This window comes from Centruroides sculpturatus, unplaced genomic scaffold (genome assembly GCF_000671375.1).
Source record: "Centruroides sculpturatus isolate CEXI.00-Female unplaced genomic scaffold, Cexi_2.0 scaffold34, whole genome shotgun sequence".
NCBI classification, from domain to species: domain Eukaryota; kingdom Metazoa; phylum Arthropoda; class Arachnida; order Scorpiones; family Buthidae; genus Centruroides; species Centruroides sculpturatus.
This window is the reverse complement of record NW_019384328.1, coordinates 1146105-1168484: the sequence shown is the minus strand read 5'-3', so window position 1 is coordinate 1168484 and position 22380 is coordinate 1146105. Positions and strand designations below refer to the sequence as shown.

At 33.0% G+C, this 22380-nt stretch overlaps 1 protein-coding gene across 1 annotated transcript in view; it reads left to right on the top strand.

Annotated features, from left to right (window-relative positions):
- The first annotated feature begins 1474 nt into the window (after positions 1-1474).
- LOC111628805 (dynein heavy chain 2, axonemal-like) overlaps positions 1475-22380 on the top strand; it is a 116449-nt gene continuing 95543 nt past the window's right edge. The window contains exons 1-2 of the mRNA XM_023372652.1: positions 1475-1545; positions 14793-14869. Coding sequence (XP_023228420.1) covers positions 14795-14869 — 75 coding nt within the window. The 5' untranslated portion in view covers positions 1475-1545; positions 14793-14794. The remainder of the gene's footprint in view (positions 1546-14792; positions 14870-22380) is intronic.

Genomic DNA, 22380 nt, shown 5'->3' with positions numbered 1-22380 from the left:
TTTGCCTTTTATAATTGTTCTGACCGACAATTCCGGTATCAAACTTCTTTGCCAATTCACAAATTTTCATTTTTGTATCGAAGTCTTTAATAATGGGTACGTTCGTAAAGTCAAACGAGTTAAATGCGTTAGTAACGAATCGTTCGAAAAGTCTAACGAAATAGGAATAACGATGACGTCATTCTCGCTTAACTTGTTCGACTTTACGAACATACCCAATGTTAACTTTACATTCGAAAGATAAAGTTTTTCTGTTCTTGTTTGATGCAGAAGAATCAATTCTACTTCGTTTGGATGACATAGTAGAGTCTCTCGAGTCTCCGTAGATATAACAAACACAGAAATAAATAACACAAAATAAATTGTAGCTATGTGTGGATTCGCGCGACACATCCGAACATGTAAGCTGAACAATAGTGTAAGAGGAGTGAGTAATCAAGGGTTGCGTGGCGCTCAAACAAAAGACGAATCGATGAGATTTGAAAATCGCGTAACTCCGGGTTCGCGTAAGCCGGGGTATTACTGTATTCACAATCCTTTTCAAAAGAATCCCTTTTCAGTTTAACCATTTTTTTCAATCATTCTTATTCTGATTTTTGTCCTGTATTTGTTTTTCTGAGAATATCAGTAAATTCCAATAATTTTTATCTTTGTGAATCTCGACATATACAGGCAAGAGATATTAGGGGGATGACCCCTTTGCAAGTAGGCAGAGAGGGTGTTGGACAAGACAAAAAGGGTTTAACATTCCCTTAATGCGATATCATGTTTTATATTTATCATTATCAGAATCATACGTGGACGGCCGGATGGCCTACCGCTCTGGGGACCCAGGATCGAATCCGGAAGGGTCAAGGAATCCCCAGGAATTTTTCGGGGGTTGTCCGTTCGGATATGTTGGGCCCGTCCTTCACCACCCGGTCGCCCCATTGTGAACCTGGCTGAACCCATAATGCACCTGCTCTAAGAGGCCCTCTTAGTGCCCACAGGGCGAAAAGAGTATAAAAAAGAGGCCTCTTTTAGCAAGTTGAAATACCCCAAAAATTTCTGAAGATTTTTCGACCCGTCCGGATTCCATCCCCGGTCCCCCAGAGCGGTAGGCTGCACCTTGACCGCTGGCCTTCCGGCCAAATGTTTAATTAATAATAGAATTATTTTTGTATTCAAATCAAAATTAAGTCGATTAACTTAATTAATTGTATTTAATTAACAAGCCTAATAAATATTTAAATAATTTCATATGCAAATTATCAGCGAATAGAATTATATTCAAAATTTATTTATAATAAATTTTATAACTTCATTAAAATTTTCAAAATGTTTAATAATTTACTTATAAGTAATTTATAAATAATTTAAAATAAAAAATATTGCAAATCGCAAAATATAAATGGTAAATTGCAAAAATAAAATATAAAATATATATACTATTTTGGCTAGTTTTAAGTGAAAGTTTTGTAAAATAGTACGTCTGCTATTAGTTCGTTGTCATGGTAACGGTTAGTGAGCGTTCTTTTAGATGTGTGCTAATTGCATTAATTTGAGGTAAATAAAAAGTATAATATTTTTGATTTTTAAATAGACGAAGATTTGAAAATAAGAACAAGTATGGGATTCAAACGTATATTAATGTATTATTTACTTTTATAATGAATGATTAATCAATTAAATGACTTTCTAAGAACGCATTTTATCTCTTCTGAAATATTCATTATCGTATTTTCTTATATTCTATAAACTTATATATTTAAAATTGTTTTATATCGCTGTAATTATTTAATGTTTTTAAGAATACAGACATTGACATTAGAATACAATGTCCGTAATGTCATGATGACAATAATTAGAAAAACGTTTCGTTCTATTAGCATGAGTGTCTTACCCCTGGAATGAATCTTGCGATCAGCGCCATCTAGTTCGTTAATTTGTTATTAACTGCTATTTACAGTGATTGTTAGAAATGTCGACACTTTCGGTTTAATAGAGCATTTTATACTTGTTTTTATTCAGGAATATGACGAAAGGAAGACGTTTTCGGACACAATAAGTTTTAATTGTGTAATATAAATAATTTTAAATAAAAAATTAACTTCGTTTCCTTATTTGGAATATTACCGGATAAGATTTTAAACACACGCTTTTAAAGTAATATAAAAATATTTTACACGTTTTTTTTTTTTTTTTTTTTTAAAGGCGCATATAAAAGCGTAGAATGTATTAGAGTATAAAGTACTACTGTATACACAGGTTGTCTAAAATGAAACCGAACTTTTACTCTTGAAATGTAACTATATGGTTATATTTCTATCAACTGTGTACAATTATATTTGAATTGGTTCATAACAATTCTTTGTGTGGTGTGAAACATAAGGGTTATTTCGTGTCCCCATCAGAAAATTGTAATGGAGCAACATGACAACATTAAGTTATGCATAAAACTAAAGAAAACTTACTGAAATGTTTAAGTTACTGAAACAAGTACAATGGTACCTCAGGATACGAAATTACTCCATTCTGAAACTGAGATCGTATCATGAAAATGTCATAAGGTGAATAATTTTTCCCCATACGATTACATGTAAAACCAAATAATTCGTTCCAACACGAAAAACACACTCAAATTAAAGCTAAGTACGTAGTAGTCTACATTAAAAAAAATAACTATAGTAAGGAAAACACTGAAAAATGCATTTTGTAGTTGTAAATGTATAAAAAACCATAATAGAATAATAATTGATTTAAAAAAAATGTAGTTTTATTTGCACTTTACCTTTGAGGATAGACGATGGTGGAGGTGTAAACTGGTGGCGGAGGAGGGGGAGAAGGGAAATGATACTAAAACTTATGATACTAAACTTATATATATATATTAAGTTCTCTCCCCTTCTCCCCCTCCTCTGCCACCAGTTGTTTCATTATTCCAAAAATATATATATCTATATCTATCTATATTTTATATCTATATTCTATATTCTATATCTGTATTCTATATCTATATTCTATATATATATATATAAAAATGGATGTGTATGTCCCTATATTTCACTTTTCCACCAAAACTACACATTGCACGTGAATGGTGTTTGTATGTGGTAGTAGCCCCAAGTCTCCATTCGTGCATCAGGGGGGTTGCGTATCGATAGCTATAAGGGTGCGGGAGATATGGGATTGAAAGTGGTTGAAGGTGGCTTTCTATTTCGAATGTTTTGTTCGAATTTGTTCGAATTTAATTCAAACATAAAATTCGAATATTGGTTTGATTATAGAACGATTGTAAACGTTCCAGAAACGTTGAAAATAGTTCGTTTGACTGGACATGAACAGGAGACGTTCAGAAATAGAATCGGGACCAGGAAGTGTTAATATAAAGCGGCATGCAAGATTTACAGGCGGTTTTTTACGTTTCTGCGGGAAATCGAACATATTTTTATGCTCATGTAAAAATTCTCTGGAAACGTCTGGAAACGGGAGACCTAATTCTTGCATTTTGTGAAAATGGGTAAGATTGGCTATAATGTAATTATCTTAATCTTCACTATCGTAATGATAGTGAAGCCACACAAATAAAAACCCACCCATTTTTGCCCACAAATAAAAACCAAGCGAAGCGAGTCCTTGCAGCTAGTATATATATATTTTTGGAATAATGAAATAATTGGTATATATATATATCATTTTTTAAATTTTTATTCACTGCTTTTTGCTTTCTTTCCTTCACTTCTACCAACACTTTCACTGGATAGAGTTTGCTTGGTAAAATATCTATCCAAAGAGGTTTGGCTTTTCCTACTTTTTAAAATGTTTCTAAAATGACTTAGGCAAATGTCATTACTTCGAGCAGCAATACGGCCAGTGTGAACCTTTTCGGGATGTTTCTTTTCAATAAAATCAGCCACTTTCTGATAATACCTCAAGATTTCCTTTATTGAGCGAGATCTTTTCGCGACAAAGCAAACATGTGGACTGAGACAAATGAACAGAAGTGAATAAAAAATGGCACTGCGAACTAATGTAACGTCATATGGTGAGTTTTTGTTCGTATTGTGGAGCAAAAATATGTTCGAATTTCGTGTCGTATCCTGAAAATTTTGTATGGTGGGGCGTTCGTATCTTGAGATACCACTGTATACGGGGATGATTGCCTAAGCTGAGCACATGGTTACGACTGGTTTAGTCGATTCAAAGATGGCTAGGAGTCAATTAAAAATGATCCAAAAAGTGGATGTCTGAAGACATCGACTATGGACAGTAACATTGATAAAGGGCGACAAATATTAGGAAAGGATCTGAATGTGATCTGTAGAAAGTGAGAGGCTCCGGATGGACTCTGAAATTGAATTGATCATATACTGTAATGTATCTAAAAATTGTCAAAGTTTAGAATAGAACAAAGTAAAATGTAGGTTATATAAGAGAGAAAAATGTTGTTACTTAAATAATGTGACATGGAGGTGAGGAAAAATATCCTGGGATAAGATATTGTGCTGGATTATTAAATTTCTGAACTGACAGAATAAAGAAAATAATGGGTTAAATTATGAGTGCAGGTTTCTTCATTCTGTCAACATCAGAGTCGAGGGATGGTGTTTACCCAACATCGTCTGAAATGGACCTTTCTCACAACCCAAACTAGTCTCTGTTTTCACCTGGAGAAAGTAGAAGGACCAATTGGAAAGTTGAGATAGAGGACTGAGGACCAATCAGAAATAACAATTAGTCAAGAAAAAAACTGTAAAAATACAGAATTTAAGGTTAGAGGGAGAATCTCTCTCCTTCCATAGAACTTTTATCTGTGTGTGACTCATTGAGCAGCAGAACCATCTCTGCTTTGCTTCAACTTTCTGGTCTAACTCTAAGTACCTGATCAGACTCTTGCCCTCTTTGTACTGCTTGTTCGGATGACTCTTTGCACTACCCCAGGGCTGTGACTTCAACTACACTCACTTAGAAGTCCCAACTTGATGATACTCTGTATCAACAACTCAATGGACTTAACCATTTAGGATTGACTGTATCTGGATTTAAAAGTATCATATAAGAAATTTTGTATAATTAATGTGTTTTGTGTAAAGCACATGTCGTTTATGCCTCCTCACCACATCCACATATGCAAGTGCCTCTTTTCCATTCCTGACATGGGATGTGGGATTAAACCCAGTGGCGTGTTGTCATTGGAAGCGGTGGATGCACCGCTTCCCTTGTATTTTCTAAAAAATAAATACATATTAATTTTAATTATATGAAAATAATCACACAATATTTTATTATAACCGCATTATGTATCTTATTACAATTTTCTATACTACACATGAGAAAAAAGATAAGATCGCTATTGTACGTTCGACTATTAGTGGCAAAGTGGAAGCTCTGTATCGTCGGCATCCAAAAATCCAGATTTGCGCATGTGCTTTACAGAGCACCAACCTCACCCGGTTTAGCCAGTGAAAGCCCAGGACCTACGCGTATACTGCATCCAATTGTATCCGGGACCGGTTCTCGGCTGTTAGCCGCCCTCGCCTGATTATGCGAACCACGAGTAGATTTATAACTTAACCCAACCGATAAGAATTTACTGGTATGTTTTTACGATAGTTCTGTATAGTTGACGGGAGTTTAAAAAATCCATGAAAAGATTTGATATTTTTATTCCGCTCTCCGATTTTATATTACTCACGGATTTCAATGTTAAACCAGTGATATTACGATTTCGTATATTCCATCTGTAAGGGGATGTAGAAAAAAACGTGTACAATTCTTGTATAATGTTAAAAAATTAACTGTTACTTTGACAGCATCATTTACAACTAAATTTAATGAATGAGAGAGATGCATGAGGTACAGAAAAAGCTCTAGAATTTATTTTCCTAACATTTACGATTTATGTATCCGTTGTCATAAAAATTTTTCATTCCACTTTTTTCCCGCGACTATAAATATTCGAGTTCAAAGTAACCGGTTTCGACTTATTTCTACTTAAGAAGTAGTTAAATAATTAAGCGATTAGGGAATTGGGGACATAAATAAAACCCTGCTGAAAGAGATGGAATTTTACTTAAAAACTTAACCGAACCAGCTCTAGCCGAGTACAGTGGAGACAGATTTCTTCGTATTGTTAATGTAATAAAGACAGAAATTGTTCCAGTTCAATGAGAGTGACCAAAAAGTTGTAAATTTTGGAAATTTCTGAGGATACTTGGTCCTAAAACAAATTAGTTAGAAAACAAATGACTATTAAGTTTAATATATTTAGATTTTTACAGCTATGGTGAGAAACATTTAAAATTTACAACAACCCTGTCGTGTCTGTTGAGGTATATTAGTGATGCGACAAAAGAGGCATTTGAAATTGACCAGTATCAGCACGCTTGGGATTTGGCAGCCCGCGTGCATGTACACACCATACACCTAGCAGGACTGTCTCTGATTCCACTCGTAGGGAGCTATTTGAATAAGTGGTTAAGATTTAAAGAGTAAAGAATGTACGTTTCATTACAAAGCTATATTTAATTATAATTTTCTTTAAAAGTATATTCATACAATTGAAGAATGTTTTGTACCAGGTATGTATATTCACCACACATTTTATTTCACCACGTAAGTTTTTATAATTTTATTTTTAATTGTAGCACTTTTATTGTGCCTAGCGATTTGGAATGTAATTGTGATATTAAAAATGCATTTAGAGAAGTCTACAGTTTTTACTGGCTTATCGAATAAACGATATGAATGGACCCTAGACCATCACTGACGTGCAATTGATTGATTGCCCCTGGATGTCGGCTTCTTACAGAAACACAGCTTCCCTATCATCAAAAGTCATGGCGTGCCACTGATTAAATCTATTCCCCTAGATTGGCAAACCTACAGTTATCAGAAGAATTGGGAGTTTCAAAGGACTTTTTCCACATAATTTTACATATTCATTTGAACAAATGTAAGGTCTGTTCTTGCTTTGTTCTGCACTCATTGAGGAACAAAAACAGGTGCTCATTCATCATGTTCAGGACATCATCAAAATAGCTTGTCGCATTCCAAACTTTCTCAAAAATATTGTCACAAGTGATGAGAAGTGGTACCAATATGACATGTTGATGAAACATCAAAGTTCTGTGTGGAAGTCATCAGATGAGCCCACACTGAAAAAACTTTGTTTTCAAAAATTGAGGTTAAAACCATGCTCGTTTGTTTTTGATTCCAAAGATATCATGCACAAAGAATTTGTCCCAAATGGCCAGAATATTGTTGGAGTATATTATTTGGGTATTTTGGAATGTCTTTGGAATTGAATTTTATGCTTATGGCCTAAGTATCGTGCTCAAGAAAGCTGGACACTGCTGCATGACAATGCACCCTCTCACAAGAGCATTGCTGTTTGTGAATTTTTGGCTTGAAAAGATATTGTAACCCTAGACCAGGGGTCGGCAGTTTGTCCAGTGAGAAAAGCCAAATTGTCATGAAAACAGGATAACAAAAGTACCAGAGAGCCGCATATTAATTTAAATGTGCGAAATACGACACACGACAGAGGCGCCTCTAGTGGCCGTTTTCGGCATAACGTTACACAGATGGACGGACACGCGTTCAATGGGATAAATATATATATAGATATGCTTCAAATGCTACCACTCTTATGCGACTCATATTGATCAACGCGAGTGTGGTCATGTGCGGACGGAGAACAAGTCGAAGTTTGTTCGGCGGCTCTATCTCATAAACTCATAAGTTATAAGGCTGCGGTGAAATGAGGTGAGATGAAATTGGAGTTTATTTTCGAAGAGCCGCAAACGTCTATGCAAAGAGCCGCATGCGGCTCGCGAGCTGCTAATTCCGACCCCTGCCCTAGACCATCCACCATATTCTCCCAATCTGGCTCCCTGTAACTATTTTCTGTTTACTTAAAATTTTCTTAAAACTTAAAATTTCAATGAAAGGGACATTACAAGGACATTCCCAAGATTGAAGCTGCTGTGACCACAGTACTGAACCAACTGCCAAAACAAGAGCTGGAAAAGTCCTTTGAGATGCTAATTACTTGTTCTGAACATTATATTGCTGCAAAGGGATATTATTTCGAATAAATAAATATAATTATAAAAATATTTCTTATAGTTTTCTCTTCCTAGAGTAAAAGTTTGGTTTTTTTTTTTTTTTTAGACAACCTGTGTATGTTATGTAAATGTGTTTGAAATGACTGTTTTTGGATTTCTAATTAATTTAGTTGATTGCCTGAAGATATGATAAGAATAATTTATTGAAAGTACTAGCCAGCAATTTTATATTTTTGTATATGTATTTTGTGAATTATAATTATACTATGAGACTTAACATGTAAAGACAGAAGTTTTTGTCTGTTTTGCTATTATCTTGTTTACACATCAACATTTCTATGTAAATTGTTAAAATTAAACAGTTTGTTTAAAGAATAATTTAATTGGATTCAATACAGTTACAGTAAGAAGTATGTTCCACATGTGAAAATTGTTTTATTCCATTTTTCATAATTATCATTCAGTAAAATCTGTAATTTTTTTTACAAAAACTTAATGGTGAGATAAAAATTATTATTTTTGTTATCATTTTATAAATCTTAACAGTTTATTGCATTTTTCAGTGTACTTCAGCCTAGTTAATTTTTACTGGCGAATTAGAAATTGTTGAATAGAAATAAATAAATAACTTATGGCATTAAATTTGAAAGAATTTCATTAAATTCTTAAATGCACTTTCAGCAAAAGCATATTCATCATCATTAGGTGAAAAAGTTCTGAATGAAACAAAAGAATGGAATTTTTTGAAGTTTGAAATGGAACCATTTCTAAAATTTTAATGTTATTTTTTCAAAAACACCACAAGACTTATTCAAAGAGTTACTTTTTATTACTGATCTTCATATACCAAGTGTTTTCACAGCTGTGCTCTATCATTAGAGTTTATAACAAATTTACAAAAATAAATCATAAAACCAAAACACCAAAGATAAAGCTCTTCTCTCCATATCCCCTTTCTTCTTAATTTCAATAACCATTACAACAAAAGATTGAACTTGCACTAAAAACAACAATAGAAACGAAACAAAATGAACATTTTAGTTTTCAAACCGCTTTGGATTTTCAACATTTTACATGACTCTTACCAAAATGGCATCATTTAGGACTTTAATTAGAAGAGCATAAATGCATTGTTCTAATTTGACAGACAGGATAAAGGAATTACAATACATTAAGAGACTTTCACAAGAACATGGATATTCATGGAAGACAGTACAAAATTTAATTAAGAAACATAATAGTAGCAGTCTCACTGAGAAATGTAAGACCTGATTGAATGAATATTAAATTGTAAGTTACAACAAAGCATAAAAAAACTTCACAAAAGGAAGGCTTGATCAACATGGTAAAAAGTATACTACAAAAGAAATCCTATTCTATGGAATGCTCCTAAGGAATGAAAGGAACCATAGGATCCAATGTGCTTACTGGGCAGGCACCATGTACCATAACTGTTCAGAAATTAAGATTCAACAGGATGATGGAATATATAGGAGCCAACTACCTGCTCCCTCAAAACTACACGTATGAACCTACTATAATGAAGCAGCAACCTGTCACAGGACTAGCCATGTATGCATTAGAACAGTCAGTAAAATTAAATATGAAAGAGAAAGCTCATCAGACTAGTATACAGCATTGGTTTCCTGAGATCCTTAGAGGAATTAGAGATTTATAAATGTGAAGCTCTGGACAGGTCTGAACTCCTCACTAAAATTCATTTAATAATATTTTGAATGGGAAAAAAAGGAAAAGATAGAAATAATTTTTTGTATGTAAAAAACAACACAAATATATAGAAGAATGTAAGATCAACCATTTCTGGTTGGTATTGCATTAAATGTCAGTTTTGACCTCTCATGATTTGAGTTCAAGTCTTATTACACTTAGAATTGGTAAGCTGAGTGAGCAGCTACTTAGAAAGTGAGAATGAGGAAAAGCAACCAGTCAAAATGGGTAATCAGGAACAAAATAATAAAAACCCCAAATTTCAAGGATATAATAGTTCTGAAAATTTCTAAACTATTTGTGGAATGTGGTTTTGTACCTATCTTCATCTTTGTCTCCCCTCTTTAGATCAACATCTCATCACTGGAAGTTGACTGCATTGTTCTAGAACTGTCAAGATGTCAAAGGAACTTTCACTCACAAACTAGGGACACTCCTTCATTTGGGGCTATTTTGGAAAACAGAGAAAGACTCGACCACCACCAACTTTGAACTTCCAAGATTGCATAAATGTAAGTTCTCTTTGTTATCAAATAAATGATTCGTTGTAACCATTCAGGCTGTCTCAGTACCAGTCACACCCACATGTGACCTCTCACTTTTTTTTCTATTCTGAACTATTGTGCTCCCTCAGCAGTCTCACATAAGTCATCTATCAAGGGTAAGTCTACAAATTATGAAGACATTATTTGCTTGGAGATCATGCTACAAAATATCATAACATATATAATAAGTTGAATTTTTAATGTCGTTAAGCTCTAGGTGTGTATTATAGCTATTCTTTTGCTTGCATTAGTTTCTCATAAGCCCATATTGGACAAAATTTTGGAATAATATTAACCCAATTATAAAGGCATTATGATGCCTTTATAATTGGGTTAGTGATATTATAATTTAAAAAGTTTTTCCAAAAATATATAATGTTGTAAAGTTTGAATATTGCTTAAATTTGAACTGAGATTCTATAATTTGTTCATTCTGGTTTAAAATTTTGTTGTTTTCATTCTGTAGCTGAAAATGGCTATTAAATTTATGGTTGAAAATGTTTGCTGAAAATAAAATTAACTATTGCTGAAGTTAAAGGATGAGTGTGTACAGTTTAACTCTAAACGTGCAGTGAGTTGATTTTTTTTTTTTTTTTTAGGTGTCAGAATTTTTTATTGATCTATTCAGCTAATATTGAAAGATTGATAATTCCCACATAAATTCATTAGATAGGCCGGATCTGCGGGCCGTATGTTGGCCATGCCTGATTTAACCAGTTACAATGGCATCGTTAAGTGATGACATATGGGAATATTATATTAATATTGTTTCAAATGTACATTCTTAATTTATTAATAAGTTTTTTATCTAGTTATATTACTCTACATGCATATTAAATTTTTATTTCTGAGATTTTAGAAATTTTATTTTTATGTTCTCTTCCATTGATTATGTAATAATTTTATTTCTCTAAAATTATTCATTTCATTAATAGATTTGTTTACAAATAAAATAAATTCAAAGTTATCTTCTGTTGGTTATAAAAAACCTTTGAAAGATTTTGACACTTTCAAAAAGGGTGACAATAAATATTCCATTGAAGAATCACTTAAACGAACAATTCAGTTATTCGTAAATAAATACATTTATAAAGAATGGTAAGTAACATTTTTTTTTTTTTTTTAACCATCATTCAATTTATTGAATTTGGTTTTCATAGGAAAAGTTCTTTATGAATACTAAACCAAATGATTGTCATAATTAATTGGGCTATTTTTGCTACAATTAATGATTAAAAATTAAATAATTTGGTATTAGAGGTAAATATTAGGTGCCATTTCTTATCATGTCTTACAGTTAAAAAAAATTGTACAGACCGGAACAAGTAATAATCTGAGTGTGCTCGATCTGGCGAATACGGTTGGTGTGATAGCACTTCCCATCTAAGTTATAACAGTTTCTGACGAGTTACCAAACTTGTGTGAAATTTGACATTATTATGGTAAAACACTACAGCTGTTTTTTTTTTATCAATTCTGGCTGGCTTTTTCTGTTTGATGATATTATGCAATTTGTTTACTGGAATGCAGTACACTTTCGAATCAATTGTTAAATTGTCTGGTAAAAGCTCTAAAAAAATTTCCTTAAAATCCCACCAAATAGAGCATTTCTCTTTAAGAACTCGTGGAATTCATATATCGAGCTTTGAAATGAAACCAATTTGTTTCAAGTACTCATAAACAGTTCAATTTGACAAATTTAATCTCTTAGTGATTTCACGTGTTGTTATTTGGCAGTTTGCTTCAATCAGTACTTTTATTTTGTTTTCATTGGCTTCAATTGGCGATCCATAACGTGGTGCATCTTCAATACTGAAATTGCGAGAACGAAATTTTGTAAACCAGTTTTGGCACTGTCGTTCTGTCAACACATCTCCACCATACATGTCACATGATTTTTTTCTCGCTTGAACGGCATTTTTATTTTTTTGGTGATAAAAAAGCAAAATATGCCGAAGATGTTGCTTTTGATCTTCCATATTTGATGGGACACAAAAAAATAAACAATTGCACGAAATCAAACAAAATTTTTTACAAATAAGCCATAAAATGCTAGCTGTCAAAATATATAATGATAATATGGTTTAGAACGAAAATGGCGGGAAAAATACCACTAATTCGTCTAGTGGTAAAAAAAAACAAACTTATTTTCTGAATAACCCAATAATAATTATTTATCAAACAAATTCAACTGTTCTGTTTGCTTTCTATAGTCATACAAACTTTGTAACTGCTTTTCTCTGTTATTTTTTAAAAACTTATCTTATACAGAGGATGTTTATGCAAATTTGAGACAATTTGCTTATTGATTTTTGTCAAAACTCTGTGATGAATAGCCTTGATATGCTGCCTACAAAGTCTACTAACAGCCTTTCACAGTTCCTGGTCAACATAATCTAAATGAGTGACTGTCAAATGTTTCCTATGGTCAACCCACATCTGTCAGCCAAAGGATTCTGCTTAATGAAGCCTGGGGCCAATGAACCATTGAAGGACATAATGCCAACATAATTCCAGGACTTCAGGCTTCTCAAAGAAATTAATAGACTGATTTTGTGGACTTACTGCTTCCTAGAAGAAGAATTTGAATAATTTTTGTAAGCCTTTTTTTACCACAATAAGTGGTTTTGTAAAATAACTACGAAATTACCAACAAACCAACATTAATTCACTTCAAAAACGAACTTTTTCTACTAGCTTCAATTGTCATCATCCTCAATGGTCGTCATAGGATGATGACCGTTGAAGACGGTAGAAAACATTCATTTTTGAAGTGAATTATTGTTGGTTTATTGGTAATTTCGTAGTTATTTTATTAATTCTCTCACCAGTAGTGTTGGTATGATGGATGATTATGATTTTGCAATAACAGAGTCTGCTTTAGTACCCATTTCATCCCACAAACCATGTTCTTACCCCTCTGTCTTGAGCAGGTGAACCTCTTGTTCAAAAGGGTGTCAATTGCATCACCACCACATATGATAGGGTTGTGACTAAGCATAATGGGGCACTCAAAAAAGTTTAATATGAGGGCTATTTTTTTGAATAAGGTCTGTTTGTGAATGAGAGTTAGAATAATGCGCAATTGCAGCAGTCCATATGTGCGTCTGCTCCAAGCATGCTTTGCGCGCATTTAGACACCATTTGCAGCCATATCGTCTGTGTGCTGAGCTGTAAAAGTTTATAATGTTTAAGAAAATTGAGTCACCCGCCAACTGTGAGATACAGTCTGTTATTTGATTCTTGAGTGCAAGAAACTTGGCAGCAGTGGAAATTCACCGTCAGATTTGTGAAGTTTAGGGTGATAATGCTATGAGTGACAGTAAAGTTCAAAAGTGAGTGAGAATGTTCAAGGATGTGCATGATGAGCCACGCCCTGGATGACCTTCTCTGATTTCAGAAGATTTGGTTTGTGATGTGGATAACAAAGTTAGAGAGGACTGACAATTCACGATTTCAATGTTATCAATTGAATTTCCGCAGGTTTCATATCAGTTTTGTATACCATTGTTTTGGAGAAACTGAATTATCAAAAATTGTGTTCTTGGTGGGTTCCAAGATTGCTTTCTGATGATTACAAAACAAAAAGATTGGGCAGTGTTTTATCATTTTTGACTCAATATGATCAGGAAGGAGATGAATTGTTGGACCACATCATTACAGGAGATGAGACTTGGGTGTCTTACATGACTCCTGAGTCCAAGCAACATTCAATGGAATGGTGACACATTTTCACCAACCAAAGCCAAACAGTCCATTTCAGCACGAAAAATTATGGCAACTGTCTTTTGTGACAGGAAAGGGATTTATTAGTGGATTTTATGCCGAGAGGCACAATAATCAATTCTGATGTGTATTGTGTGACCTTGAAAAAATTCCGGCTTGCCATACAAAACAAGCAGGGTGGTCTACTGTCTTCTGGTATGATGTTGCTCCATGATAATGTAAGGCCACATGTTTCTGCACAAACACAAGGTCTAATCAGTTCTTTTGGATGGGAACAACTGGATCATCCACCTTACATTCTAGACCTTGCATCCAGTGATTTTTTACTTGTTTCGATACTTAAAGGAGTTTTTTGGTGGTCAACTGTCCAATGACGACAAAGAAGTGAAAACTGCAGTCATGGATTCACAAGCAGCAGATTTCTTTGAAGTCGGAATTAAAAAATTGTTGATTGGTATGACAAATGTATGAACAAAAATGAAAATTATGTAGAAAAGTAGAAAAAAGTATGTAGAATATGGGAAAAAATATATTTTAATGATATTTACAGTATTTTTCTTCTTATTAAAAATACAGATCTTATTTAAAAAATAGCTTTTGTACTTTATAATAACAGAATAGTTTTAGGACATAAAGTTTTGAGAGAAATATTATATCAATACACTATAAAATATTTCATTATATCAAAATTTTAATTATAATGAATTGCTTTTTAAAATTTTGATATGTATGTTTTTTATTCTAGATATGGATTTTCAACCTGCATTAGGATTTGAAAATGAAAACTTTGACTTTTCTACTTCAGAAGATTTAGCCAAAGTTGTAAGTAGATTAACTTAATGATCATTGTTTTTATATTCTGTTTCATTAAGAAATTTCGTTATTTTTGTTGAACAGATAATTCCATGTTAGGTTGGAGTTCAATAAAATGATGCTCTAAAGGTTCACAATAACCTGTTGCTCCTCTTCCAAATTCTCCAGCATATCCTCTTGTGCCTTGAGATACTATTGTTCCTCTGCTTACTGTAGCAGCTCTTGATTGTGGAATTCCCTGCACAGGAGGAGGGTTGGTGGTAGACCTATCAATAGAAGTAACCTGGGCAAACCAAGTTACTTCTATTGTTGAAGACAGGATCAAGTTTCTTACAAATAAAACAGTAACCTGAACTGGAGTATGTATAGGTTTCAAAGTAAATGGATTAGTAGAAATTAGTTCCATGTTAGGTTGAGTTCAATAAAATGATGCTCTAAAGCAGTGTTTCTCAACCTCTCCTCTAATGAATTGTTGCCCCCTTCACTTCAAAATTCTGATGCCAAGGGCCAAGGCTAACGCCAAATTCATACTGCATTGAATAGACTAGTGACTAGTATAATGTTATTTGTTTAATTATTGTACGATATAACAAATAAAATATCTAATTATTCTTAGTATAATGTTTTACTATATCACCCAGAAAATTGTTTTTTGTCCCCCAAAATATAAATTGTTACTAATTGCCCCCTCAACATGGAAAAGCGCCCACATGGGGGCGATATCGCCCCGTTGAGAAACAATGCTCTAAAGGTTCACAATAACCTGTTACAAGAATATAGATAGGACAATTAAAATATATTATGTAGTTCAGTGAATTCAACTCAACAATATTTAATTGCTATAGTATTGCTTTTATTTAAACATTTACAGTGGATGATCAGTTAATGAACATAATTCATTCCAAGACTTTGCTCATTATCTGAATTGTTTGTTAACTGATTATCAATTTACCATAGGTTTTTATGGGAATTTGATTAATTTGTTCTGGAGACTCTAAAAAATAAAAATATATACTTTTTTACTACGTTTATTTATATGTAATAATAAAAATACATATATACACAATCTTGCATTTTTATTAGTCATGTTTTTTCTGTTTGTTGGGGGTTAAAGAATCTGTCGATTGCTAATGTCAATTGCTTTTCTCTCTTCTTCAAGATTTTTCAGAAGTAATTAATAGCATTGTCGTCATAGAGATCCCCAAGCCTATTAACCTCAACTTGGTTTGGATGCCATTCTAAGACCGTTGTTCTGACATCCTCCCACTTCTTCAAAAGATCTTTAAGCCCCAAGCCCAAGATATCTCGGGCTTGGGGCTTAAGGGTTAATTAATTAATTAATTAAATTAAAGGTTAATTAATTAATTTTAATTAATAGCAGATGTTGGCATTGATCCTTTTTCATCTTTGTCTTTTTCAGAAGAAAACACATCTCGCTAAGTTTCTTGGTGTTGTTCATTTAGGCGTTCTTGGAGTTCTTCTGTCATTAGATCAATTTCAGATTCTATTATGAGCTCTTCAATGTCATCTTTATTCACTTCCAATTCCAGATCTCTAAAGTTGTCACAATTTCATTTATAATTTCTGGGACATCATCTCTCTCTTCCTGAATGCAGGAGGGACACAGCTTTCACTAAGCAGAATTCAACTGTCATTGAGTGATTTCTGACCATGCCTTTTGAATGAGCCATATAGCTTCAAGAATATAAAATTTCCAAAACATTTTTAATGTCATCATTGAGGAGAACTGGCATGCTTCAAAACACCAAAACATTGCTCAAACGTATAATTTCTTGAAACCTGCAATAACCTCTTGATTGATTGGTTGAATCAATGAAATGGTATTTGGAGGCAGAAACTGAACTGTCAGCTAGGGAAAGTCTTCCAGCAAATTATCTTCAATGTCTTTTGGGTATCCTGGTGCATTGTTCAATAGCAACAGTGCTTTTAATGGCAATTCATTGGTCTGAAGGTAATCCTTGATGCTTGGAGACAAACTTCAAACAGCCATTTTTTGAAAAGAGCCTGCGTGACCCATTCCCTTTTATTTGCTCTCCACATCACTGGCAGTCTTTCTTTAAGTACGGAATTTTTTTTGAATGCTCTAGGGTTCTCAGAATGATAGACAAGAAGCGGAATAAGCTTCATATCATTGCTAGCATTAGTTCCCAAAAGTAATGCCAATCAGTCTTTCAAGAGTTTATGCCTAGGAATATTTTTCTCTTCTTTTATAATATAGATATGGTTCGGCATGTGCTTCCAAAATAAACCAGTTTCATCACAATTGAAAATTTGTTATGGACAATATCCTTCTTTTTTAATGAATTCTTCAAATTTGAGACAGAATGTCTCAGCTTCTTCTTTATCTGCTCTAGCAGACTCATCGTGAATTACCACACGTTTAATGCCAGTTTCCTTCTAAACTTTGAAAACCATTCAGTAGTTGTTTTGAATTTTATCTCTCATGTGACAAATGTGGAGTTTGTTTCTTCAGTTCTTCAAAAATTTCTCTAGCTTTCTCTTGAATGATAATCAGACTAGTTACATTTCTTTTCATTTCCCTTTCTTTTATCCAAATTAAAAGCAATTTCTCCATTTTTTCATGGATGGCACATCTTTGTTTCTCAGATGTGATTTTTGTTACTCCTTTAGCTCTTTGAATCTTTTTGATTATATTGATTATATCTTTCTTAGCTAAGATTGTGCCTACTGTAGACCTGTTCAAGCAATACTGCCTAGCAACATCTTCTGCTCACTCTCTACTTTGGCTATTATCTCTTGCTTGGTTTCTATGGTGGCTATTATCTCTTGCTTGACACTCCATTTTCTTTTATGTTCCATAATATTATCAATTTCTGTTTGAAATAAAAAGTTCAGAAAAGCACTTACAAAAATTCAGAGAACAGAAATCAACTAGCACATGAAAGAATTATGTAAATGTGAGGACCAAATGTAATTCAAAATTTTAGTGTTAAAATGTTAACGAATATCTGATAGGACAGTTAAACTCTTACCATTAGAAAATAAAAACTGACACAAAACTTACGGTGTGCTCGACAGTCTCGTGAAGACTATAAAAAAATTATTCATCAGAAAAGTAAACAAAAAGCTGGAATTACAATGGAGAGTTTTAAACTTCGGGGAAACACTGTCCGATTGGTATCGGGTTGAGCATCGATGTTGACATCTCCTGCGCTCCGAAAGGTTTCGAATTGTTACTTGAAGACAAGGGAAAATCAATTGGTATTCATTATTTTCCATTGCTTCTTTTTATGTTTGTTCAGTGAAGTGTTCGTTGTCCGATCATAAAAATCTTTTGCGAAAGTGTTCGTTATCCGATTTGTTCGTTAACTGATCACACACTGTATTTTATTTAATGTACATATTTATAAAACTACAATTAATTGTTATCACTGGAAACTTGCCAGTGCTATCTTCCTTCTCCTAGTTTTCCAATATCTGGATTCAAAGACAGAACAATTTTTATTATGGTAGATAGATGTTTATCAGTTAATCTTGATCTGTAAGCTGTTTTATTTATCTTCAGAGCATTGTGGCTGCGGACCATGAAAAATCACATCAGGGGCTGCCAGTTTGATACTCCTGCTTTTAGAGGATTGTTTTATTGAACCCCAATGTAACATGGAACTAATTTCTACTAATCCGTTTACTTTGAGACCTATATGTACTCCAGTTTAAGTAACTGTTTTATTTGTAAGAAACTTGATTCTGTCTTCAACAAAACATAAAATTAGAGATGTATTCTTCTGTAACAATTCCTTAAAAGTTAAAAAAGTAAACAAGTTGGGAGCTTTTGCTTTTGTACATTATAAGAGCAGAGAAAATGCTGAAAAAGCATTGGATTCACTTAAAGATTATATTCTTGATGGTTCAGCAATAGAAGTAACCTGGGCAAAACCAGTTGATAGGTCTATCAAACAAAGAAGTCTATAATTCAGAAACAACTGTTAACAGTGTTATGGCCCATATACTGTGTATGTGTGTATATATATATATATATATAGCCAAACAAGTTTTGATCCATTTGATTATGGATCAAATTATTATTGTTTATCCAATATTGTTTATCCACCAACCCCTCCTCCTCCTTTGCATGGAATTCCACAATCAAGTGCTGCTACAGTAAGCGGAGGAACAGTAGTATCTCAAGGTGCAAGAGGATATGCTGGAGGATTTGGAAGAGGAGGAACAGATAATTTTTATGTGATAATTCTGGATATCTTCTATATTGAAGTTTATGACTATACAAAAATATATACATTTTCAAGTCTATCTTTTTATCCATTTAACACATGTGGTTGGTGTTAACTGGATAAAAAGTTAGACTTGAAAATATATATATATTTTTGTATAGTCATAAACTTTAAGATAATTTTTACTTTCATAGCTCTGTTATATATAACAGAGGGAAAGTATGACAATCAGTCAAAAAATGACTCCCATGGTTTTTACATTTTTTGGACTTGAGACATTGAAATATCAAGGAATTCTGTATGTATTGTTGTTAGTTTGTGTCTGTGTGTTTGTGGGGGGCATGATTTTGTTCACTCTCTTTAAAGCTTAATATGACCCCTGTGCGTTTTGCTAAAAAATTTTGAAATTTTTCAGGGAGATTTGTGTATTAGGGTTGATGCTATTAAAATTTGACTTGCAATTTCTAGTTGTGTGATTTTTCAGTCACAAAAATAAAACTCATTGTTTCCAATACAAGTGCATATACTTGCGAGTAAACAATCACAGTGATTAAAAAATTGCAACCGTACCTATTTTTGCTGCAATGTGACTGTTGCTCTACCCAATGAATCACAGACAGGCATGGATATGCACCCACTTGTGATAGTCTAGTTGCAGTTTTGAAGCAGTTTAGTCTTATTCTGGACATATGTTATTGATGAACCAATTATTCCTAACAATTCGTCAAAACTACTTTTTGACATTTGGCAATACTGAAAAACTTTGCAGGGGACTTACATAAATCTTGAAATAACTTGTAAAACTGCCCTTTCAATAATTTTAAACTTGTTATTGTATGTATTGTACTCAATAACATTTACTTCTTGTCCGAAGTAAAAGAGTGATCACACAAGTAGTTTTGATGACATTCATTGGAAAACTGTTTTAAATCAGTGATTTATCTATCACAGTGTGTGCACCTTGTCGATTTTCTGTGGCAGCGATTTATTGGTTGCTGTGACTAGAAATTGCAAATGGAGGCCTAGCCTAAAGATCAGAGTAGGGTGATAGACAGGAACCATGTGTTATATCTTGAGTAGGATCGGGCTTAATGACTATTTTACTTTTCATTAGCATTTACAATTTTCTATAAAACTCATCCCTACCCTCAAAATTAAGCTTTTTGCCATTTTATAATAATTAAAAATATAAATTTTTTTAATGAAATATCATAACAGAAGGTACCACATGCAGTTTTAGATGTTGTCTGGATAGTTAAGCAACTTGTAGCTGGATTTTTGAAATATCATTTTGAAATAACAGTATTTGCTAGTTTTTCACTTTTTGTATGTTAAAGAAACATTACCCAAGTCTCTCTCTCTGATTTTGATGATTTTTATAGTGATTCACTGGTGGTGATTGGTAGTTTTTTTTTCCTTGAAAACTATTGGGGATAGGAAGATAGGACTAATTAGCAAGTTTATACAGGAAAACAATATTTGTGACCTTGCCCACTATTCAAGCCTTGTGGACAACCTCTGTGTGACCTTTCTTTCAATTGTAATGCTGTTGGAATAATATCCTGCCATCCTGTTGTGTAAGTAGTTTCTTAGAATCACTTGAATATTGGTGGGGCATTCAGTCTTGTTCAAATATTTAAAGATGCTCAGCCACCACAGAAAATCAAAAGTTTTTTTGAAGTCTACTGAAATGAGCATGGAGTGTTGACCCATTTCCCAAACATTCTTGATGAAATTCTTGACTCTGATAGCTGCTTGGATTGTAGAATGCCCTTTTCTGAATCCAAATTGACGGTCATTTAGTTTGTTATTCTTTAGTAGATGGTGATAGATTCTGTTGATTATTAAGCCATCTAAGATTTTCCCTAGTACTGGGAGCAGGCTAATTGGCCTAAACTCATCTGGGTTACATGTGTTTTTTGGTTTTTGGAATGAATTTCACATTTGCTTTTTTCCAGCTGTCTTGGAAGTATCCCTTTCTCAGACATTCATTAAATAGATAGACAAAGGCTATTGGTATCTTGTTAAATGTGGCTTTCACCATATCTGCCGTAAAGCTGTCTAGTTTCGGTGATTTCTCATTTTTAAGAGTATGAATCGTATTTTGGATCTCCTTAAAGAAGAATGGGGTTTCATTGTTGTGAGTTTTACACCAGCCATGCTCAGTTCTGATTAACTTGTGTATTTCAATGTTTAAATCAGGATTGTCACTCAGAAAATGGAACTGTAGAGTTTTTTTCTGTTCTGGATGATGATAAGATTGTTCTGGCTATAGGTTTCATTTGTGATGTCTGGTGTGTGTGTTTTCTTCCTATTTTGGAATGCCAATTGGTAGGGAGTATCCCATGGGTCTTTCTTGTGATTTTCCATGCCTCAGACCTTGTCTTATTTATTTCTTTTTTGAATTTTTTAAGTTCCTGCTTGTAGTCGTCTTTTAGTCATTTTCAGTGGTGTGCCGTGACATTTGATGATAGGGAAGCTGTGTTTCCTGTAAGAAGCCAACTTCCAGGTGCGATCAGTTAATTCTTTAAATGTATTTTTAATAGATTATTTATCTGACGTAATTAATAAATAGTTATTAATAATTATTAATAAAGTTCAATATAATTACCTCTGTTATTAGATTCAATAGATTCCCTATGCCCTCTAAATGCCAATTCTTGCTTTGATAAAAACATATAACATCTATTAATTTAAATATATCTATTAGCCGTAACTATCTTGTTATAATTTTCAATATTTATTTTATATTATTTACTAATGTTAAATTCTATTCCACTTTGATTTCCAAATTGCTTCAAATACAAAAGAATCGATGATTTTTCGTGTCTTTGCCAGCTAAATTGTCAAAGCCATTCTTATTCCACACACTAATTTCATTTGAAAATGGTAGGCAAGCCAACAAAACAATTTTTGCATTTTTATGCATATCCATCTTATCGTGAAAATGTCAAACAAATTTTTTATTGAAGTGTTTATATTTAACTTAGGCATTGGCCTCTCTCTTTTAATAATGTTTTCTTTTTCATTATATGATCTTGAGCCAAAACTTTTTTAAAATAAATTTTCAATATCGCAATAACATTCTGAATCGCTAGCCACGATATAAGTGCTAAAATTAGAAATAAAATTATAAAAACTTACGTGGTGAAATAAAATGTGTGGTGGATATACATACCTGGTACAAAATATTCTTAAATTGTATGAATATACTTTTAAAGAAAATTATAATTAAATATAGCTATGTAAAGAAACGTACATAAAAATAACATAAAATCTTCTTTACTTTTTAAATCTTAAAACAAT